This window comes from Cladophialophora bantiana, assembly GCF_000835475.1.
Source record: "Cladophialophora bantiana CBS 173.52 unplaced genomic scaffold supercont1.14, whole genome shotgun sequence".
NCBI classification, from domain to species: Eukaryota; Fungi; Ascomycota; class Eurotiomycetes; order Chaetothyriales; family Herpotrichiellaceae; genus Cladophialophora; species Cladophialophora bantiana.
The window spans coordinates 921786-941369 of record NW_015971588.1 but is presented as its reverse complement, the minus strand read 5'-3'; the positions used below and the strand labels follow the sequence as shown (position 1 = coordinate 941369).

General features: G+C 50.8%; 7 protein-coding genes across 7 annotated transcripts; 2 read left to right on the top strand and 5 right to left on the bottom strand.

Annotated features, from left to right (window-relative positions):
* Window positions 1-704: 704 nt before the first annotated feature.
* Z519_09137 (uncharacterized protein) lies at window positions 705-1898 on the bottom strand (the record flags this gene model as incomplete). Its single annotated transcript, XM_016766862.1, has 1 exon — window positions 705-1898. One exon carries the CDS (start codon window positions 1896-1898, stop codon window positions 705-707), a length of 1194 nt encoding a protein of 397 aa, XP_016617160.1.
* Window positions 1899-1963: 65 nt separating this feature from the next.
* On the bottom strand, window positions 1964-2650 carry Z519_09136 (uncharacterized protein; the record flags this gene model as incomplete). Its single annotated transcript, XM_016766861.1, has 1 exon — window positions 1964-2650. The coding sequence occupies one exon, from the start codon at window positions 2648-2650 to the stop codon at window positions 1964-1966; it is 687 nt and encodes a 228-aa protein (XP_016617159.1).
* Window positions 2651-3074: 424 nt separating this feature from the next.
* Window positions 3075-5034, bottom strand: Z519_09135 (uncharacterized protein; the record flags this gene model as incomplete). Its single annotated transcript, XM_016766860.1, has 2 exons — window positions 3075-4776; window positions 4826-5034. The coding sequence occupies 2 exons, from the start codon at window positions 5032-5034 to the stop codon at window positions 3075-3077; spliced, it is 1911 nt and encodes a 636-aa protein (XP_016617158.1).
* A 3754-nt stretch (window positions 5035-8788) lies between these two features.
* On the top strand, window positions 8789-10612 carry Z519_09134 (uncharacterized protein; the record flags this gene model as incomplete). Its single annotated transcript, XM_016766859.1, has 1 exon — window positions 8789-10612. The coding sequence occupies one exon, from the start codon at window positions 8789-8791 to the stop codon at window positions 10610-10612; it is 1824 nt and encodes a 607-aa protein (XP_016617157.1).
* Window positions 10613-11339: 727 nt separating this feature from the next.
* On the top strand, window positions 11340-12788 carry Z519_09133 (uncharacterized protein; the record flags this gene model as incomplete). The annotated part of the gene is made up of 1 exon (XM_016766858.1): window positions 11340-12788. The coding sequence occupies one exon, from the start codon at window positions 11340-11342 to the stop codon at window positions 12786-12788; it is 1449 nt and encodes a 482-aa protein (XP_016617156.1).
* Window positions 12789-14000: 1212 nt separating this feature from the next.
* On the bottom strand, window positions 14001-16107 carry Z519_09132 (uncharacterized protein; the record flags this gene model as incomplete). Its single annotated transcript, XM_016766857.1, has 2 exons — window positions 14001-15673; window positions 15729-16107. The coding sequence occupies 2 exons, from the start codon at window positions 16105-16107 to the stop codon at window positions 14001-14003; spliced, it is 2052 nt and encodes a 683-aa protein (XP_016617155.1).
* Window positions 16108-17114: 1007 nt separating this feature from the next.
* Window positions 17115-19446, bottom strand: Z519_09131 (uncharacterized protein; the record flags this gene model as incomplete). Its single annotated transcript, XM_016766856.1, has 7 exons — window positions 17115-17313; window positions 17386-17684; window positions 17737-17995; window positions 18067-18676; window positions 18756-19020; window positions 19076-19198; window positions 19369-19446. The coding sequence occupies 7 exons, from the start codon at window positions 19444-19446 to the stop codon at window positions 17115-17117; spliced, it is 1833 nt and encodes a 610-aa protein (XP_016617154.1).
* Window positions 19447-19584: the final 138 nt, after the last annotated feature.

The following is a 19584-nucleotide window of genomic DNA, read 5'->3' as shown; positions in this document are numbered from 1 at the left end:
CCTGTGGATGTAGGGCGTCTTCGATCTAACCGTGAAGGAGGCTGTTTACTCCTGGTATGCTACGACGACTTTCTCGTCTGATGCTAACCACTTAACCGTGCTGTTTGGTTTTCATTTGGGCACGCGAGGCACTATGTCGCAGGCACCAAGCCGACCTAAAAGGGAAGTAGCACGCTCGAAGTCCATCGCTATTAGAGCGGAGGTGGTCTTCGTTGGCAATGAACATTCCGTTACGTTTACACAGCAGAAATAAAGGGAGACCCGAGTGCCCTTTACATATCCTGGTAGCTATGTTCGAGATAATAGCGACCCCTTCGTCGTTGTTGAGTAACTGTATATATGTACTCTTCGGCTACACTACATTGAATACAGCGTGTAACTTTGTTTTTCAATTTTGCCTGCCACTGAGACACGAGAGACGTGCAACAGGCAGGGCTGAGTGGGGTTGGTTCGCGGCGATGGTTTGCACTGCGAACGTTGCACTGCAGAGGACATGGTGTATAGAGCTTTTGAGAAGGGACGCTGTGTTTTAATGGCGGGTAGACATACGCCGGATGCACCTTTGGACAAAGCGCTGTTGGCTTGGGGGTCGGGAGTTCGAGGGATTAGCGGCGGGATCATTTAGCCTTGTGGTTCAGGCTTGTGGTTCAGCCTCGTCATCATCCGTCCACCAACTCAACCCCCTACTCCGTCATCCTGCTACTTTAATACTTCGCAATCCCCTCCTCCAACGCCTGGATTTGCAACGCCAGCAACTTGGAATAGTACCGACACAGCGCCAGGTTGCCGCCGTGGAACCAGAACCCCGGATGTCCCGACCGCCGCCAGATAGTCCGCATCTCGCCCTCGGCGTCAAACCCCCAGACATCGCCAACACGGTCCGCGACCTCGTCGCCAAAGATGTCCCTCGCCGTCGTCCGCATGTTCTTGTATCCCGTGGCGAACACTATCTCGTCTGCCTCTAACTCGCTGCCATCCGCGAAGCGCAGTCCGTTGGGCAGGATTTCGTCGATTTCTTGCCCTTGTTTGATCTTGATCTTGCCGTCGATGATCGATTGAGAAGCAGAAACATCGATGTAATATCCGCCCCCACGTTGGAAGTATTTCATGAAGAGTCCTGCACCGTCAGGTCCTTGGTCGATCTTGAAACCAACTTTCTGTAGACCTTCAAGGATTTTCGCGTCGTGCCGGTTTTGCAATTCGGTAACTTTGACCTGCAGGGCTTTCAGGACTTCACTGGGTAGACTGTGGAGAAATAGATCTGCGTCGTCCACAGGTGGACCGTTTTCGTCGTACAGCCCAGCCAAAGCGATCTCGGTAATCGCTTCGCTGGAGATGACACAGGTGGTCGACCTCTGCACCATCGTAACGTCATATCCATTCTCGTAGAAGTCCTGCGAGATATCGTGGCCTGAATTGCAGGATCCAACTACGACGGCCTTCCTGCCTTTGCCATTGGGGCGTGCTCCCTTAAATTCAGAAGAATGACAGAGTACGTCACCCTTGAAACCGTCCATTCCTTTCAGGGTGGGGTAGTTCTTCTTGCCAGAATGACCGGTGCATTGGATGACGTGCTTGGGATGCAGTGTACGGGTCTCCGTGCCATCCTCTTTGGTGCGCTTGATAGTAACGGTCCATTGCCTCTTGGCCTCGTCCCACGAGCTTGACTCTATGCTCGTCTTGACCCAAACATTGAGCTCCATCAGCTTAGCGTAAGATTCAAAGAACTCAGCAAGCTTATCCTTTGGCGTGAAGATCGGCCAATTTGGCGGAAATGATAGGTAGGGCATGTGATCGTACCAAACCGGATCATGAAGGACGAGCTGATGATATCGTCTCCGCCAATTGTCACCGATGGTGTTTTCGGTGTCAATGATCAGCGTGTCAATTCCGAGCATCTTGAGACGGGCGGCCGCTGTCAATCCAGCTTGGCCGGCACCTGGAGCCAACAATCAGTGTCTGATCAATGATCTGAAGTAGTTGGTTTGTACTCGCCAACAATCATAACGACGGGGTCCCGGTCTTTGAATTCAATCTCTTCACGTCTCCTCTCCTGCCAGTTCTTTCGATTTATCTTTTCGCCATGCTCGACTCCTTTCGGTCTTCTAGGGCCTGTATTTTCTTCATGGCCCGCAATTTCACGTAAAGTGGTAAAGAAAGTGAAAATCTTCCATTGTCCGTCTCTCTCGGCCAAGCGAGCGACGCCTTGTCCGGCTCCAACTTTGGAGGTGAAATTGAAGAAGAACTGAATGCCCTTCACATCCCCTGTGCCGTCGAAAGATCCCAGTTGGGGTGAACGGTAAGCTGTAGCCTTGTCGATTTCAAGCTTCGTCAAAGGACATCCGTTGTCGGCAAGGAACCTTGTGAGTTTGTCCTTTCCTTTGATTGTGCGCAGGTCCCAGGAGAGACCGAGGTGGTCCCGCCAATAGCCATCCTCAAGAAACAGCTCAGCAATGGATTTTGTGTCGTCGTTCTCGAGAGCAGCGTTGACTGACTCGATAATCTTTGCAGCAACGGCATCAGGATCGATAGACGTAGATTCCGCCGTCTTTGGCCATTTGCATAGCGGAATGTTGACAGAGCCAGGTTCACAACGGTCCTTGGACAGTGTGAGACCTGGGTCAGTTGCAGACTGCACCTGAACGCTCATGGTGGTGGATGATTGTTTTTGGCGTCTATTGGGACAATGAATGTAATTGGAGACATGAACTAAGTATTTGAGCCGGGTAGACGAAGAAGATCCTTTGCTCTACAGCTACGAGGAGAGTAGGGTTTTGTATTCGTCATGACGTTGCACAGCATGGCAGGTGTTTTGGTGGAGGCCTCCCACCACAGTCCGGCTGGTCCAATTGGTGACAGTGTTCCAAAAGGCCCAACTAGGTATTCCGGATGAACCCCGCGCTAAGTCGACAAATCTGGGCAATAGCCTCGTAAAAATGAGGAGACAGCTTCCTCTGCCCCGAAGTCAAACCCACAGGCGTACAGGTGATGGGGTCTTGGTGGTCTGCTTTATCTCCACATAATTCAATACTAGACCATCAATTGGTAGGAGTTCGCCATCAACACGCCACTTCTCATCCATCGGGGACGTGATATAATGACGAGAGCAATTCGAAATCCTTTGCAATTGTCGGACTTGAATCGACAAAATCATAAATGAATCTTAGCATCCTGGTGCACCAGGCTTCGAATCCAGAGGGAAGCGTGTCTCTGAGCCGACGATCAGGTGAGTTTTTGAAGGCATGGAAGATGAGCAGCTGCCCAAAGAACTGTCCGCATGCAAAATATTTCAAAGGCTCAAAGTTCTGCATTCTTGCACAGACGTCCAATGTCATGTGCCAGTCCATGGCATACTCCAGCGCTTGTGCACATAATTTCAGCTCGGTCTCATTGACCGACGCGGGATTCTGAATGGCTTTATATAGGAAAGGTCGCCCGAGATGGAAAATTGACACTCGATAACGCATTTGAAGTAAGGCGATAACAACGGCGTCGGCGGGGCAGTCAAAATTTTGCTGTTCCTGGTCACTTGCGTAACGAAGCGCCTGGGGAAGGTTAGCACGCCATTGCTCAAGCTGGTGGCGCAGCTCTTCTGCAACTTTGGTTGAAGGGTTGCTGAAGAAGAGCTCATCCTTTATCCGATTGAGGATGATTCTGTGAGCAATCTGTGCCAGGAAGTGGTAGTGATAGAGCGAATCGTCCGAATGTTGCGGGCGCGAACTGCTGGCATAAGGATACGTGGTAAATTTTGGAAGAGGCACCTCATCTTCCCATACCTTCAGCCCGCTGGGCGGCAGCTCCAACTCTTGAACAACAAGACTCTCAAGAACGAGCGAGCACCAGAATAGCCTTGCGTGCATGTCCGCCAACCACTCATCGACAGGTTCGGGTGGGCATTTCCAGAAAGCGGTGCAAATAACCGCCGCCCGACCGGTCTCCAACCACTTATCAACCGGCCGCATGACTTGCGCAAAGAACACGGCCGATGTCAGATAATATTGGCAAGCCTGAATGTCCCGTTCGCAAAGACAGAGGCCCGCTCGTCTCCGGGCTTCATTGAAAAAACTCAAGCCGGCGATCTCTTCTTCCATAATGTGTCGAATGATTGGAGTGATCGAGGCTTGACTGGCTATTTCGAAACCACCTTCCTCATATGCTTTGAAACCCATGCACCCCAGAGCCATGACATTCAGGACGAGACATGACTCTATGTCGTGGCCGAAACCTTCTCGGACTACAACGGCAAGAGTGCTGAGAAAGTAAAAGTCGCGGTCGATGCACGGATATACGCGATTGAAGGTGTCGAAATAAGCATTCGACAGGTCTTTCACGGAAGAGAGGCTGAGGGAGGCGAGCCAGTCAAGCGTTGGCATTGCACCCTGCGCTGAGATAACAGGTTCAAGTGATGGTCGTCCGGATTCCAGATGAGTAGGATAGCTTTTCTCCAGATTACGAACCGCTGAATTTAGGCTGCTTGGAAGTAAAGCCTCCACGCCCGGCCAATGAATCGTTCGACGGGCACTAAATGATAGAATACCAGATTGGGTGGTCGAGTGTCGAAGCAACTGTCTGGTACTTGACAAAGGTGATGAAAAGGATTGGTGGGAGATGACAGAATCCATGTGATAGGGGCTCTCTGCGTGTGATACATTGGAGTCGGTCCTGTTGGTCTCATGCTCGTGAGCGGACTTCGCGGACACTGGGACGGACAAGTGATCGATCTTTGATTCCATCCGCCTCAGCGTGTTGAATATCATGCCCATTGAGATCTCGTTCCTGTTGTTTCCGGTCAGCCTCTAGTCAACGGATGTCCATCTCGACGCACTTTGTTGGCTTTCGCTCTGCATAGATACACTCAATACCTAGGCTTTTGCAGAGGCTGCAAGGCATATCTTCATCACATCTGGTCTTCTTGGAGCGACACGCCTCGCATGCTTGTCGAGCAATAAAGTTGCGCTGTCTCTTTACTGGTCTCGAATCTTCATTATGCGCCTCGTCGCCCGGCGGAAGGGCGCTGCGATTATCGTCACCCATTGGCAGAATTGGTTATTCTTCCTAAGCGTCTTCGCTCGAAATGCAAAAACCAGCTCATTGCTATCGACTGACAGCCCTCACCCTCCAAACGGCAACAAAATGGCCGACTTTACTCCATTCTCGTGCAACACCAAGGTTGACAGTCATGTTTGTTATGACTTGCGGTCCAAGTCAGATCTGTCGCCGCCAAGACGCTAAGCTAAAAGCGGACTAGGCCATGGCGACGCTCCCACGAGCAACACGAGTTAAGAGGTAATACGAAGTATCAACAACAATGTCGGCTCCTCTACAGACCTCATCACCCTGTATCAGGTTTAGAAGTCAATGGTCCCCAGTCGTTTCGACGCGGTCCCGTGCATCTGCCCATGTTCAAAGTTCCCACTGCCAATTGTTGGAGTTGGCAGCAAAGGTCGAGCGTGGCCTTCAGAGCCTTATCAGACCCGCGGTCAACGTCGGTGTAGGTACGCTATTCAGTGCCAGTCGGCGTTGTCAGTTCCAGTGGATGTTCTTCCTCTCGCTCAGGGTTTGAGACTTCGCTCAGCAGGCGGCCTGGGGCAGAGTTGCGTCCCACAGTAAATTCTACACCTTATTTCACAAGAATGATTGTTTCAGATCTCTGGTTGGTAGCCTCGCAGCCTTGTCAGCACTCGAAAGAAATATCTGGCTCCACATTTTTCAACTTGTATTCGATAATCGTCACCACCGGTGTCGATTTTTAACAGTCTCTAAGAGCTTAGTCGCTCAGTCTTGTATCTCATAAACCAGCACCAGAGAGCCAGCACTGGCGCGCATGAACTCTCGACTCGCGATGCGTGAGACTCGGAGCGCCAAAGCGGAGGCTGAGAGAGCCGCGGCAATCAAGAAATCTCACAATGCAAAAGCAACGCTAAGGGAGGATCCATCCAGTGCTACGAGGGCTAAAAACAGTCGGTCCGCGCAAAACAAAACTCCTTTAAGAATTCCACACCGACGGATCTATTGCCTAGACTCATGCATGGAATAAACTTGCCGAGCCTCCTTTCACCCACGGAGACGATAGCGAAACTAGTCACGGCCGTGAATGAATGGAAGACCAAGGCTTGGGACGAAAGAATTCATGAAATGGAACCACCTCTCCTAAAGGGCAACAATACACTAGTGCCTACGGACTTCGAACACTTTCCTATCTTCGTATATCCAACAGATCCCATCTTCTAGAAGATCAGTCTAGAAGAGGTTCTCAAGAAGACTCCTAGAAATATTCTGTTGGATGACTGTACTCCCTACGCAATAATCCGGACTTCGAAGAAGGCCCAAAGGGCCATTATTTGGCCGGGAGATTTTCGACAAGGAAGGTAATGTACGTCCATCACGGGCGCATTCCCGACCAGCTCCTCGGATAGTTTTTCGGAGAGGCTATTTTATCCTATATATCGTGGAAATTACCTAATCTGCCAAAGAAGATCGCCGCCCACAAGGAGATCGGTTTCAGTGAAAACTCTCATGACCTCAATCCAAATCGGAGAGGGTCAGAGCGAGCACGGCAGTGCACAGGCTCCCAACTCACTCTTACAATATCAACAGTCTCAGCAGACACCGAAAATTACGGTGCTAACCTCCCTAGGTTCAATATTGAGCAGACGAAATACCACAAGATCTACGAGCTACCTAGCAGACCTTCTCCGCAACCGAGGAAGAAATGAGCCCCGCTGCCCATAGAGGAAGCGTATGGTTGGATGATGACGATTTTATGGTAGTTTCTGAGCAGGGGACCTAGTTCTGGTCGATCCAGCTAGGCGTAAGTACGTCAGTGCCATTGGTTCTAACGACGCACAGGAAATCTGGGGATGAGTCGATCCTCAGGAATTTGTCGATGAGTATTACAACCCCTGGCAGGACTGCTACAAGAAGACACTAATTGAGGCTAAGCCACAAGGACAGAATCTAGGCAGGCACTTCTGAGCCTTGAAAAAAGGGCGAGGGATTGACATTGAAGACTTCAAGAACCAGGCAAAGCAGCGTCGTTTGTTTAATGCTAATTGGGAGATCTACACTGAGTCTAATACTGCGAAGAAGCTTCAGCCGGTCGATGAATGGTCAGGGCCCTATGTGTTAGTCACGGGAAATGAAGAAGGTGGCGACACCGACGACATGGAGGCTGCAACCAAGAAGCAGTTCTACAACGAATATAGTCGTGAATATAAGCCGCCAAAATTCCCGTTTGAAATTCCGGTACCGGCAATCCAGGACAGGTTCGTTAAATTAATGGTGGACGAGAACGGTGAGCACAATTGCGCGGAATTTCGAGACAGTATCAGCAACGGTGATTTCTGTGATGAGTACGGAACTAGGATCGCGGTTCCCGAACGAAGCCCTCTACTCTTGAGCGGTGCGGGTACATTTCCCTCTCTCACGACCCGAACTTAAATCAAGACCTGGTACCAGAACGGAAGAGAGTTACTCCCAAACAGCTCTTTCGTCGCCTGTAACGCACGGATCAGCACGTCCTTTGGCAAGTGCCTCTACTCTTCACTCAAATCACCCGTTATTGCCCTCGACCATGGCCAGCATGAGGTATACTCCAACCACCGCCGGATTCGCGCTAGATGAGATGTTTCCGTCCTCGACCACCATTGGCATGAGCTACAAGCAACCAATTTTTGACCCCATCTCTCCGAGTAGACCCCTAAGCTCCGGCTCAACCGCTCAGCAAACCAAGCAGCAAGCGTCTTTGCTAGGTTTGTGCGGCCGGGCCCTGGATCAAGGTTCCGATCATGGACAGGTAACTACCCTTCGTTCTGGAAGTACTCCAATCAATGGTCAAGCCAGCAAACATAAATGTCTTTGCAACAGCAGGGTCTCAATTGATGCACCCATCGCCGCAATCTGCGAAGCGAAATGCTTGCGACAGTCCACCTCAACCTGCGGGGAAGCAGCAGCGGCTAAGTATGGGACATGGAGTAAAGGAGTGGCCGGAAATATGGCGAAGATTTTAGTGGCCAAGGATTGTCGAATTGAGAGAGCCCTGGACTGAGTCCTGTAAACAGGTTTATAACGCCAAGGGGGGGTTGATTTTGCTTGATAGGTTTTGGTCCAAGCCCAGCTTCGCTGCCAAGAGGCTAGTCTATAAGTAGATTAGACTACCCCGAAGTTCCCTCAAGCTCTAACAGCAATTGAGCTTCCCAAGTTCTCCCACACCATTAAAGGCATGATAAGGCTGATTCGATCGACCATTTGGAAGATTGCCGAGGCCGGTAACAACTTGTATCTCTCACGCAGTTCAGATGGCCCCCCATAAAGGAAGGTGGCTGCAGCGTTTCAATGGTAAGGTAGTATCGTGAGGAGGGAAGAGGTGAGGTACAGACTTGTTCCCCGCAGCCCATCACAATCTCAGCCTTACCAGCCACATTGACGGTATTGACAGGGCTTCACTAGCCACCGTCAATCAATGTCACGGTCGCAACACCAATCGGTAAACTGGCAGACCTCGATCCTCAACCGTTGACGGCTGCCAAAGTTACATCAGATTGTATCTCGTAACTATCACAACGCCAACCCGTTCTACATGACCATCTTCACAGCTTCAATTACCATCTCTACGGAACGTTGCATATGCCGTGTCACCTGAACATGCGGTGACTGGACAGGCTGCCAGGAGCTTCAGGCTGTGCTACCTCAGTCGCTCCAAAGCATAATACTCCTTCATTCCTCCAAAGTTTCAAGCGATCGGTTCACAGGTCTCAGTCATTCTCGTCTTGCGTCTGAGATATACGAGATGCATCTTCCTCAGCTATTTCCGGTGGCTGCTCTCACTGCCAGCCTCTTCAGTTGTCTGGGATATGCCATTACCGCCAACCCTCTTCCGGCACCCCAGAACATCACATGGGGCAGTTCGGGGCCAAAGCCATTAGCCGGCTATTTGGTGCTGAACTCGCCGTACAATCAAATCGTCAATGATGCGTGGACACGAGCGTGGAGTACCATCAGCACTTTGAAATGGGTCCCAGTAGCCACTGAAGCTCCAATTAGCGCATACGAGCCATTCCCAACTGCAACGCCATCATCTAGAGTCAAGAGATGGAATTCCTTCCTTAGCCAAATTGACCTGACTATTGCGGACACCCAAGCTGATTTGCAACAAGGAGTGGACGAATCGTATACCATCGACATAACCCAAGCATCGCACTCGGTCAATATCACTGCCAAGACCATCTGGGGCGCCCTTCATGCCTTCACCACTCTCCAACAAATCATCATCTCCGATGGCCAAGGAGGTCTTATGATTGAGCAACCAGTCTCGATTGTGGACTATCCCAACTATCCTTACCGGGGAGTAATGATTGATACAGGCCGGAACTACATCGGGGTCCCCAAAATCTACGAGCAGATCGACGGCATGGCGCTCTCAAAGTTGAATGTGCTCCACTGGCATATGGTCGATGCTCAATCGTGGCCGATTCAGATCCAGAGCTATCCACAGATGACTCAAGCTGCTTATTCTTCCCAAATGGTCTACTCACAAGACGACATTCGAACCATCATTGCTTATGCGCGAGCTCGGGGCGTTCGAATCATTCCTGAAATCGATATGCCAGGCCATGCGTCATCTGGTTGGACGGAGGTTGATCCAAGCATTGTCGCGTGCGCGAACTCCTGGTGGTCGAATGATGTCTGGGAATACCATACAGCGGTAGAGCCGAATCCTGGACAGCTCGACATTCTCAATAACAAGACATACGAAGTCATCAAGATCATCTACAGTGAACTTTCGGGGTTATTCACCGACAACATCTTTCATGTTGGTGCTGACGAGATACAGACTGGGTGCTACAATTTCAGCACGCAGGTGCAACAATATTTCGCCCAAAATTCCTCACGGGATTTCAATGATCTTCTTCAAATCTGGGTCGACACTGCAGTTCCAATTTTCACTTCCGTTTCAAACAAGACGTTGATGATGTGGGAAGATGTCGTCCTCAATTCCTATCCACATGCGCACACGGTCCCCACGAATATTATCATGCAGACCTGGAACAACGGATTAGAAAACATCCAAAACCTGACCGCACTGGGCTACGACATTGTCGTGTCTTCTTCCGACTTTTTCTATCTGGACTGCGGATTTGGGGGATGGGTGACTAACGATCCTCGATACAACGAGATGGCCAACCCCAACGCCTCGGTGCCGACGTTCAATTACGGAGGCGGGGGAGGCTCATGGTGCGCACCGTACAAGACCTGGCAACGCATTTACGACTACGACTTCACCCTCAATCTCACCGACGCGCAGAAGAGCCACGTGTTAGGCTCGGAAGTGCCTCTCTGGTCAGAACAGGTCGACGACACGGTCATTTCCTCCAAGATGTGGCCGAGGGCCGCCGCCATGGCTGAACTCTCTTGGTCCGGCAACAGGGATCCCACAACCGGGATCAAGCGGACGACGCAGATGACGCAGCGCATTCTGAACTTCCGCGAGTACCTGGTCGCCAACGGTGTTCAAGCGACGCCACTGGTTCCGAAGTATTGTCTGCAGCATCCTCACGCCTGCGACCTGTACTACAATCAAACGGCGCTTGCAGACTACGCGACGACGCAATAATCTGGGTGCGGATAGCCTCTGTGCTTCTGTCTCGAGAGACACTCTATGGTATGAAGGGAAATGGCACATGTCCATAAATATATTATTGAAGAACGGGGGAAGTGGGCCGCGAGATAATACTTGCTTGCCTTCTACGCGAACAGGCAGGTTTCACTTGTTGCAATGACAATACAACTCTTCGACGTAAGGCCAGTCGTAAAGGCTGAATACGTAGAACACTACGAAAGAAAACCAGGCAATTGAATTCCCCAAGCATCGTGACTGCTGCTTCATACCTAAGGATCATGATTCACGGGAGATTCGCCAGCCTTGTCTCTCACGCACCTACGCGCATGCGTGGCTTCTTCCAAGAAATTCCGAGACGCCACCGGGCTTCAACTCCGAGATCGGCAAGGGCGAGGTTTCGAGACCCGGCGCTCGCAAGCTCGTTCTCCAACTGTGTAAATTTAGTTCCCGAGGCGAAAGCGCACTCGAAACGCGTGATAATGAGGGGGTCTCGGCAATTGATTGGGGGGGGAAATCGAAATATATATAAGTACTCGGTACAGACAGTACTACAACATGGTTATATATCCATGTATGTGATCTCTGTTTTCTGTTTATTGGTGAGTCCTAGGCCGTCCGCCGCAAGATAGAATCTCGGCTGGTGCATTTGTCCTGCCTAGAATCTCGTATTCATCAGCTAGCGCTTCAAGGTCCCAAGATACCCCAAGTGTACAGTCCCATAATGCCTGCTACCGCGGAGGCCGTCAATGGCCATAACTCACAAAATGGTGTAAATGGAACACATAAACCAGACGAGATACCCGTCACGAGCATCTTCGCGCACTTTGTCGCCAATGCAAATACCGATGATCTCACGCCTCACATACGAGACCGTCTTAAAGAATACATTATCGACTTCTTCGGTGTCACACTGGCAGCGAGCCACTCGTCGGAATCGACACTGCCATTCTGCAACGCCGTCAAGGCTCTAGGAGGACAGAATAATGGCTCATGTACAGTCCTTGGTAAAGGCAAAACTTTTACCCCTCAATATGCCGGTTTATTGAATGCCACCCTGGGCCATTCTTTGGATTTTGACGACACGTATGCGAAAGGGACGCTGCACGCCGGTGTCACTGCCATCGGCGCAGGCTTGACACAAGCAGAACTGTTGGGCGATCAAGCGAGCATGGACCGGTTTCTGCTGGCAGTTGCTGTAGGATATGAAATCACCTGTCGCTTGGGCAAGGAACTTGGCAATGATGCATACTCTCGCGGCTTTCACAATACGTCCACGGCCGGAATCTTCGGTGCCGTTGCAACCATCGCGGTCCTCAAAGGCTTGCCGATCGAGACCGTCGAGAACGCATTTGGCCTAGCGGGCTCAAAGGCAGCCGGATCAATGCAATATCTCGAGAATGGAAGTTGGAACAAGAGACTTCACCCGGGCTTCGCAGTGCATGATGCTTTTGTGTGCGTGGCTCTGGCGGAGGCAGGTGTTATTGGCGCGGCCAAGATCTTTGAAGGCACATTCGGCTTCTTGCATGCGTACAGTCCGAAACCAGATAAGGATCTGACATACCTCACTGCAGATCTAGGTAAGAGATGGGAATTTCTCGAGACGTCTCTGAAGCCATTCCCAGCTTGCCGCATGACACACGGCTTCATCGAACATGCCGTGAAACTGGGGCGTGACAGGGGCTGCTCGAAAGCCCAGGATGTCAAGAGCATTACTTTGGCCCTGAGTCCCGCAAACGTGAGCGTTGTCGGTGCACCGATCCCCAACAAAGTCCATCCGGAGAACATGGTCGACGCCCAATTTTCTGCTTATTTCACAGCTGCGAACAGTTTCCTGTACGGTTCCGACAATGGCGTCCGCTGCTATGAAAAGGACAGGCTCATGGACCCCCAGATCCGAGAGCTATCCGACAAGATCAGATGCGTCGGCGATAGCTCCATCCGAGAGTTTGGTTCCAAGATGAAAGTCGAGTATGCGAATGGGGAGGTCGCCGAGATTGACATTCCCTATCCCCTAGGAGAGTTGCAACATCCTTTCACGAGGGAGCAGGTTGATGCCAAGTTCTTCAGTCTCGTAAACCCGATATACGGGGAAAAGACGGCGAGGAGGATACGTGATGCGGTGGATAGCATTGAGAAACATACTGTGAGCGAATTGCTCGGGATGTGTTGAGTAATCCATGGTCAAAGGAGAATGAAGCACTATGCATCACGTAAGTTAGCGGTTTAGGTCGATCTTTCCTAGGTTGATGGGGTTATAATCCCCATAGAGGCCCTTGCCCGATGCATTCCCGTTTCTGATTCTTGTCGAGACCAGAGTGTAATGAGGCTCTCAGTGGGATGCACCTGGCCGAGACAAGGCTTCGCTTTTCATCATCTTTCCTCGCCCAGGCATTGCGCTCTTGCCAAGGTAAAATGAATCCAGTCACGGCAGTCGGCTTACTGGCAAGCCTCATCCAGCTAATGCATTCGACCACCAGTGCCATCAATACCTGAACGATGTCAATAATGCCCCTAAGGATCGAGCGAGGCTTACACGGGTAGCCACCAGTCATTTGGCACTCCTAACAGACTTGAGGTATAGAGTCGAAGAGGCAAACTCGAAATATCAATGGCTCACTGGTATTCGATCACTTGGAGTGAAGGGGGATCACTGGTGCAGTTTAACGGAGCCATAACAATCCTTACGAAGAGATTGAATCCTGAGAAGGGATTAAAGAAGGCTGGTAAGAGGCTGCTCTGGACACTTGACAAAAAGGAGATCGACGGGATTCTGTTTGAAATTGAACATTGAAGATACTGGTCAATCTTTCATTGCAAGGGCTTCAATTGTGCGCTTCCAGATAACCACCCTCAGTTATGCACCATAAATTGACTACCTTTAGCTTGCTGTCACAAGCAATAAAAACGGATACTGCGCAGGTAGCAAAGGGGTCCCAAGACGAAAGAAGCCAAGACATTGTGACCTGGCTCGCTGGGTATGCTTTCCTACTAAAAAAAAGGTATGATCATTTTCAGCAGTCAAAGAAGCCAGAAGGAGAAAATAGTATCTTTTCGAATAGTTGTCACTGAGACTGATGATATGATCTGTCCCAGAACTATTGTGATAAGAAAAGAGAGGTTCATCAAGCCGTGCCGAGGGGGATATTCAGGATGATTGTTGGTGCATACCGACAGCAACACCGGATATGTCCTCGTCTTCGCAAAACTCCTGCGCTCGCGCCATAGGTGGCGCGGTGGAATCATCATGGCTCACGTGCAAATTGCTCATTCTTCGGAATTAAGGGCATCTGACTCCGGCTTGGCGACAGCGGGGCGCACATTTGGGGCCGAGCCAAGTACTTGTAGGTTTTTCTCAAATATTCTTCACACGCTATCCTCACACTTATCCGCTCCTCTTCCAACGGCACTCCCACCATCGTTCTATCCCCGTGTCATCCCTCATGGTAAGGAACATGACTCGAGGTTGCGCCAAGTCCCCCCCTGTGTCAACCTCAAGCGTCGCTCCGGGCTTGATCTTGTCGACCTCGATGACTCGGTGGGATTCCGGTCGGTCCGGCCTAGAGCACTGAATGATAATAATCTGTGCGGTTGCTGGATACTCAATCTCAAGGAAGAGCTCCATATCATGAAAGTCGATTTTTCGGCTCATGCCGTCCGAACGTGGCGTGCTGCATTGACCCCGTGGTCGTCCATGCATGCCACGCTCGGACGGCATGTCGCAGGTTCGACTTTTATGATCTCTTATGACACGAGGAGCTTCTACAAGCTGCTCGGAATCGAGACTCATGCAAGATCGAACCTGCCTCTGTGTTATTTGTCCGGGTGAGTGTTGCAGTCCAGGAATCTCTCCAATGCCCGGAGACGAATAGGATATACCTAGTTTGGGGATCAAGGCATTTCTCGGTAACAGGTGTCCCTCGGGTTGTTCTTCATTGTTGATATAGGGTCCACCTGGCTCTTCTATGGGGTTTCTGATGGGCGAGGCCCTCGTGTCCGACTGTGCCTGAGCTGTAAGCAGCTTGACGTCCTGATTGATTGCGGCAACGGCTGTTTCTTGCAGCTCGCCACTTGCCGAAGTTGTTCCACCAGTTTCGAGCGGTCCCGGAATAGCAGGGACGATTTGCACGAGTGGAAGCGAAGGATAGTTGTGGTTAGCAGATGGTGGCGAGTATGGGAACAAGTTCAGCTGTGACAATGTCTGCCAACTCATGGCAGCATCGAGCCGGCGTGGGTGCGGAATTTTGATCAATCTTTGGAGCTCGCGATTCATTGAGCCAATAATATTTTGGTACCGACTCCGTTGAGTTGGACTGAATCGGTCAAGATCTGGGATCGTCCAGTGGGGAGTCAATTTACCATGAGTTCGGGGAACGAAATACGTCCCGTGCCCATTGATGAACAGTTCACAAAGAAAGCATGCTGCTTTGCTGGAGGCAATTGCTCGTGGTTTTCTCCAGTCCGAAGGCCCTCTCAAATCCTGGTCGACCACCAGCTGTACTTCGGCATGCACGTGACAATCCCGACTCCCACCGTCGACTGCGGGGATGGGCGATGGAACAGTTTTATACGCACATACATAGCGGATACTGAGATTGACACAGAAGCGTCGATATTCTTGGTGTGAGGCGATCGTACTCAACGTCTCCGCGATGTGACAGTAGCTGGCAATCTTCCCAATCTGTCGAAGGTGTGGATTTCCTCGTGACCCATCCACGTCGACGCCAACCTGACGGAGCATGTCCGTCACACTCTCCCCATCTGTTGTTGCTTCGAAGAAGGCATAACATGCAACCACGAGTCTCTTGACATCCTCGATCGTCTTTTGTCCCCCGGCCCGATTACAATAGTCTCCCAAAGAGGTGCAAAGGGTTTGAAGTCGACTAGACAGAGTTTCGCGATGGCCCGACTGCGAGGTCGCTTTCGTCAATATATCCAGCAACCCGTCTCGAACTATATACAAAGAGCGCTTGCTCTTGAGACGGCCGTCAATCCGGGCCTGGTTCAACCGTACAATCAACTCCAGAATGCCGTCTTTGCATTGATCTCTAGTCTTGTCTGTGATGCCGTCAGCCACGCTCTTTCGTGACTCCGCTCTGAAATATTCATGTACCTTCTCGGGCCGTTTCTCGCAAGATCGCGGCTACCTCGTCCATCCTGTCTTTGACTCCCGGCCGAATCTCTTCATTGGCCGCCAAATTCAGTCGGAGTCCTTGGGATGGGTTCTGAGGTTGCTCTATCGCTACCGCCGTGACGGATTCCACGCCCTTTTTGGCCGCGGAGATGAATGCAACGCCCTTCGCGAGCTGAAGCTCTACTGTAATTGGAACAACGTCGTCTCTGGTGGTACTTTCTGTAGGGAGAGGATACGTTTGGGGATCCTTGGGCTGTCCATGGGTGATTTTCCACAGTTTACCGATGTTCCGCTGGAACTGTGCTTCTTCCAAAGGGCCCCAAATTGATCTTCGTGCAGGAGCTGTTCGGGGATCCATACTATGAAAGGCCATTGAACGATTTGTATAGCTGAGAGTCCAGGAGCATTTGCTTCAATCTACCCCGCCTCGTCCAATCCACACAGCAGGATTTGGCATCCCCTCCGCTTGGCTGAAAAGGGTCTAAGACGAACACTGATATTAATTGCTTCGCCATTCGGGTTTTACCTCACGCGTCAGTCGCCTGCCCAAGGCTGCGTCTTGAGGTATATCAACCAACTGTTGTCGCCTGCAAACGGTCACATATGAATTCCTTCATCCAGCCTCGATGAGCGAGTATCATTTTTGTGTGGTTTTAGTATCTCATTATGTTTTGCCTTGCCATGTTACTTTAGACATAGGTCTCTGCGATATAGTGACACTTCCCCAGAACGCGCAAATCTGGCGCCTTCTCTGAGAGATCCTCCTTCACCCAATCCCTTTCCCATCATGTCGAAACTTCCTGTTCTAGCACAGGCCGGCGCACACCATTTTCGGTCGAAAATATCCTCGCTACCAATCGATATTTCAAATTTGCACCCTTTTTCGATCCTGTCAAGCATGCTTCCCAGATCCGAGTGACCAAAGTCAGCTCCTGCTACTTTGCAGCATTGCCACCCATGCCTTATACGACAGAGCCAAGTTCGTGGATTCTCGTGCTAAGGGCAGGCAAAAAAAAACATGGCGGCTATATAAACCAAGCAGGTGGATCCGGGAGGGGAGACTCTGCTAGTTCACCATCGTCCATAGCGAGTCGCAAGGATGGGCAAACAGCTGGCTACTGCCGATGCACCGGAAAACCCGTATTGCTAGATAGTTAGACACACCTATCCATTCTAGCTCGATGAGGTACAGACTTTCTGAAGGGGCGTGCAGACCGTTCGTAGGTAAGTGAGTTGACCGAGAAAGAGCATACGATGGCTAACCGCGGTGCGCGTGCTCGTTGGTGGTTTGCCTGGCCTGCCTTCCAGACGTACCTAGTACATAAACAGTGAAGGGCTACAAGTCGCCGTTAACCCCTTGATTACTTATCGCGCCCTTTTCCATTCGACATAATGCTCAAGACCGGTTAGACTGGATCCCAACAGAGCATCGAATTCTTCTTGAGCACCATCTTGACCTGGTTGCAGCTTCAGCTGTGTGGGCCATGATTCGGTCACAGTGTTGGCTTTCATCTCCACCTTCAGATCGCGTGAGATCTCTCGGAATTGATGGATATTCATATATCTAGAAGTATCATCAGCTTCCGTCCAACGATTCTTAATTTGCGAGCCAGGTCTCTTTGCTCTTCCCGCTCACCTTTCAAAGAATTTATCCACATCGAGCGCCAAAGTACGAGCATCCCAGAGGCGTAACATTTCGGCGCTGTTGTTCGTAGGAGGTGGAAAAAATCGGAGGCTTGGTAGATATTGAGTGAGAAGCCCCACGTCTGGTACCTGGTCCTTTTCGGGTCCTCCTTTGATCACTTCCATTACTGCGTTCAAGTAGAGTGTGACCAGCACTGCATGTGGATTCTGCTTGAGAGACCGGAGTACTGGCATCAGAGTTGCGAGCACCCCTCGGGTTCCGACATATCCTACATCGGAGATATTGGCCACCTACTACCGCATAAGTCTCACGAATCCCTTTTCCGAGTACCGACATACCTACTTCTATCCTGTCGTATCGGTTTAGATCCAGATGACGCGGAAGTGCTGTCACGTCACAAATATAAAGTTCAAAGTCAGTTGTGCCAGCGTCGAGAAAATGCAAAAATTTTCCTACGACCACGCCAAGGTAAACAAACAGCTTTCCGTATGCATCTTGCGAGGCTGTGCAGGACGTCCGACGCACTTCCCAAACTGGCCATCCCGATAAAGGGTCTGCTTGATCATCTATGGGCCAGGCCCGGGACGATTGAAAGAACATCCTAACAGAGAGCATGTCAGATGCAAAAAGTCCTCTCCGGGATGCAAGAATCCCCCCATCGCTAGAACTTACGGATTGGGAATCCTGAATTCATGACGCGGATGCCCAAAGGGAAACAGGAGACCATCTTCGCGGAACCGTTGTTTAGCAATTCGCATAGAGGGCGTCTCATCCTTGAAATACCAGCGATCTCGATAATCAGCTCGCTCGGGAGCAAGAGTAACAGCAACAAGGATTTTCCGCGCCTGATCCTCAGTCAGTCCTTTCGGCACGGCAACGAAGCTTTGGAACAGAAGCCAGTCTTCTTTCTTCAGAACGAGCCGCAGAGTACTTCCAGACGGAAATCTCCAGGTTTTCCCCAGGAGGGTATCTGCCGGTCTGTGAGCAATTCCACAGCAGACCTCATCGATTAGTGGTTTGACTCGGGTTTGCAACTCTGATGAGACTTTTGGAGGCAGGAACGCCGAATACCAAACATGAATCAGGGTTTCTGTCACAGCGTACGGTTCACTCGCGGTACCAGTAGCCCTTGCGTCTTGACTTGTCAGCGCGAGGAGAAGCAGGGTAGCATTACGCATAACGACATGCAGTTCTCGATCGTTGATACAAACTTGAACTCGGCCAGGATATTGACTCGGTAGACTCCCAATCGTTTTCACCACATTTCTTAGGTCCCCCGATGCTAACGTTAGGTGTCTGTATCAGTTTGATTTCTCTGTTCTTTTTTCCCTTTGAAAAGTATCAAACGGAAAATACATTACCGGCGAACAACAGTGCAAGGTCTTGATTGTAGTCATAGCCCTCATTTTGTTCGAGTCGTAGGATGTCAATAGCCGGGACGTTCCCCCACAGATATTTGCCGCCTCCGTAAGGATTGTGGAGGTTCCTGGAAAGATCACCGCTAGCCCACGCAGGCTCGCGTCCGTCGAGTTCCCATCGCGGGCGCCAACCAGGCTTGCTGAGCGATGATTTGCAGACCTTCTTGTGTTCCGGCCAATGGTTCTTCTGACAAGCTTTCCCACAATACTGCTTTTCACATCAGAAATTGAACATCACAGGTCAAGACTGGAGAGGCTCTAACTGCGAGCAGTCTACAACCCCCACAGGCAAGCTTGCCGTTGTTCATACAGTTGTTACCGTCGGGTTTCCAATTGGCACAAGCATGTGGAATTGCTGGGGCGGTTTCCATCGCGGCGTAGAGGGCCTATGTTCATTTAGACGGGTGAATGTCAGATTCTACGGAGGATCCAGTATATACATTTGTTCTGTGGATTGCTTGCCATATTAAATTCTGGCGTCTGCTGCCTATCTTGGCACCAGAAGATGAGGAAAAAGGCTCCGAGCTCACGTGCGACTCCCTCACCAAGCACTCACCTTGACCGGTCCTTCTTGACATTCTTTTTGACTTTTAACCACATTCGTATCCTCCCTCGCTGGACCGAGCCTCAACATTGTGCCTCAATCCTTCCAACGGAGGACAAACCTGCCCTGGTGCCCGTTCGGACAGCTAGCTCTGCTCCTCCAATCGTGTCTCCCGTGCAAAGCAAAATATCTTGGCCCGGGTTTTACAATACTGCCTGTGAGAATGCG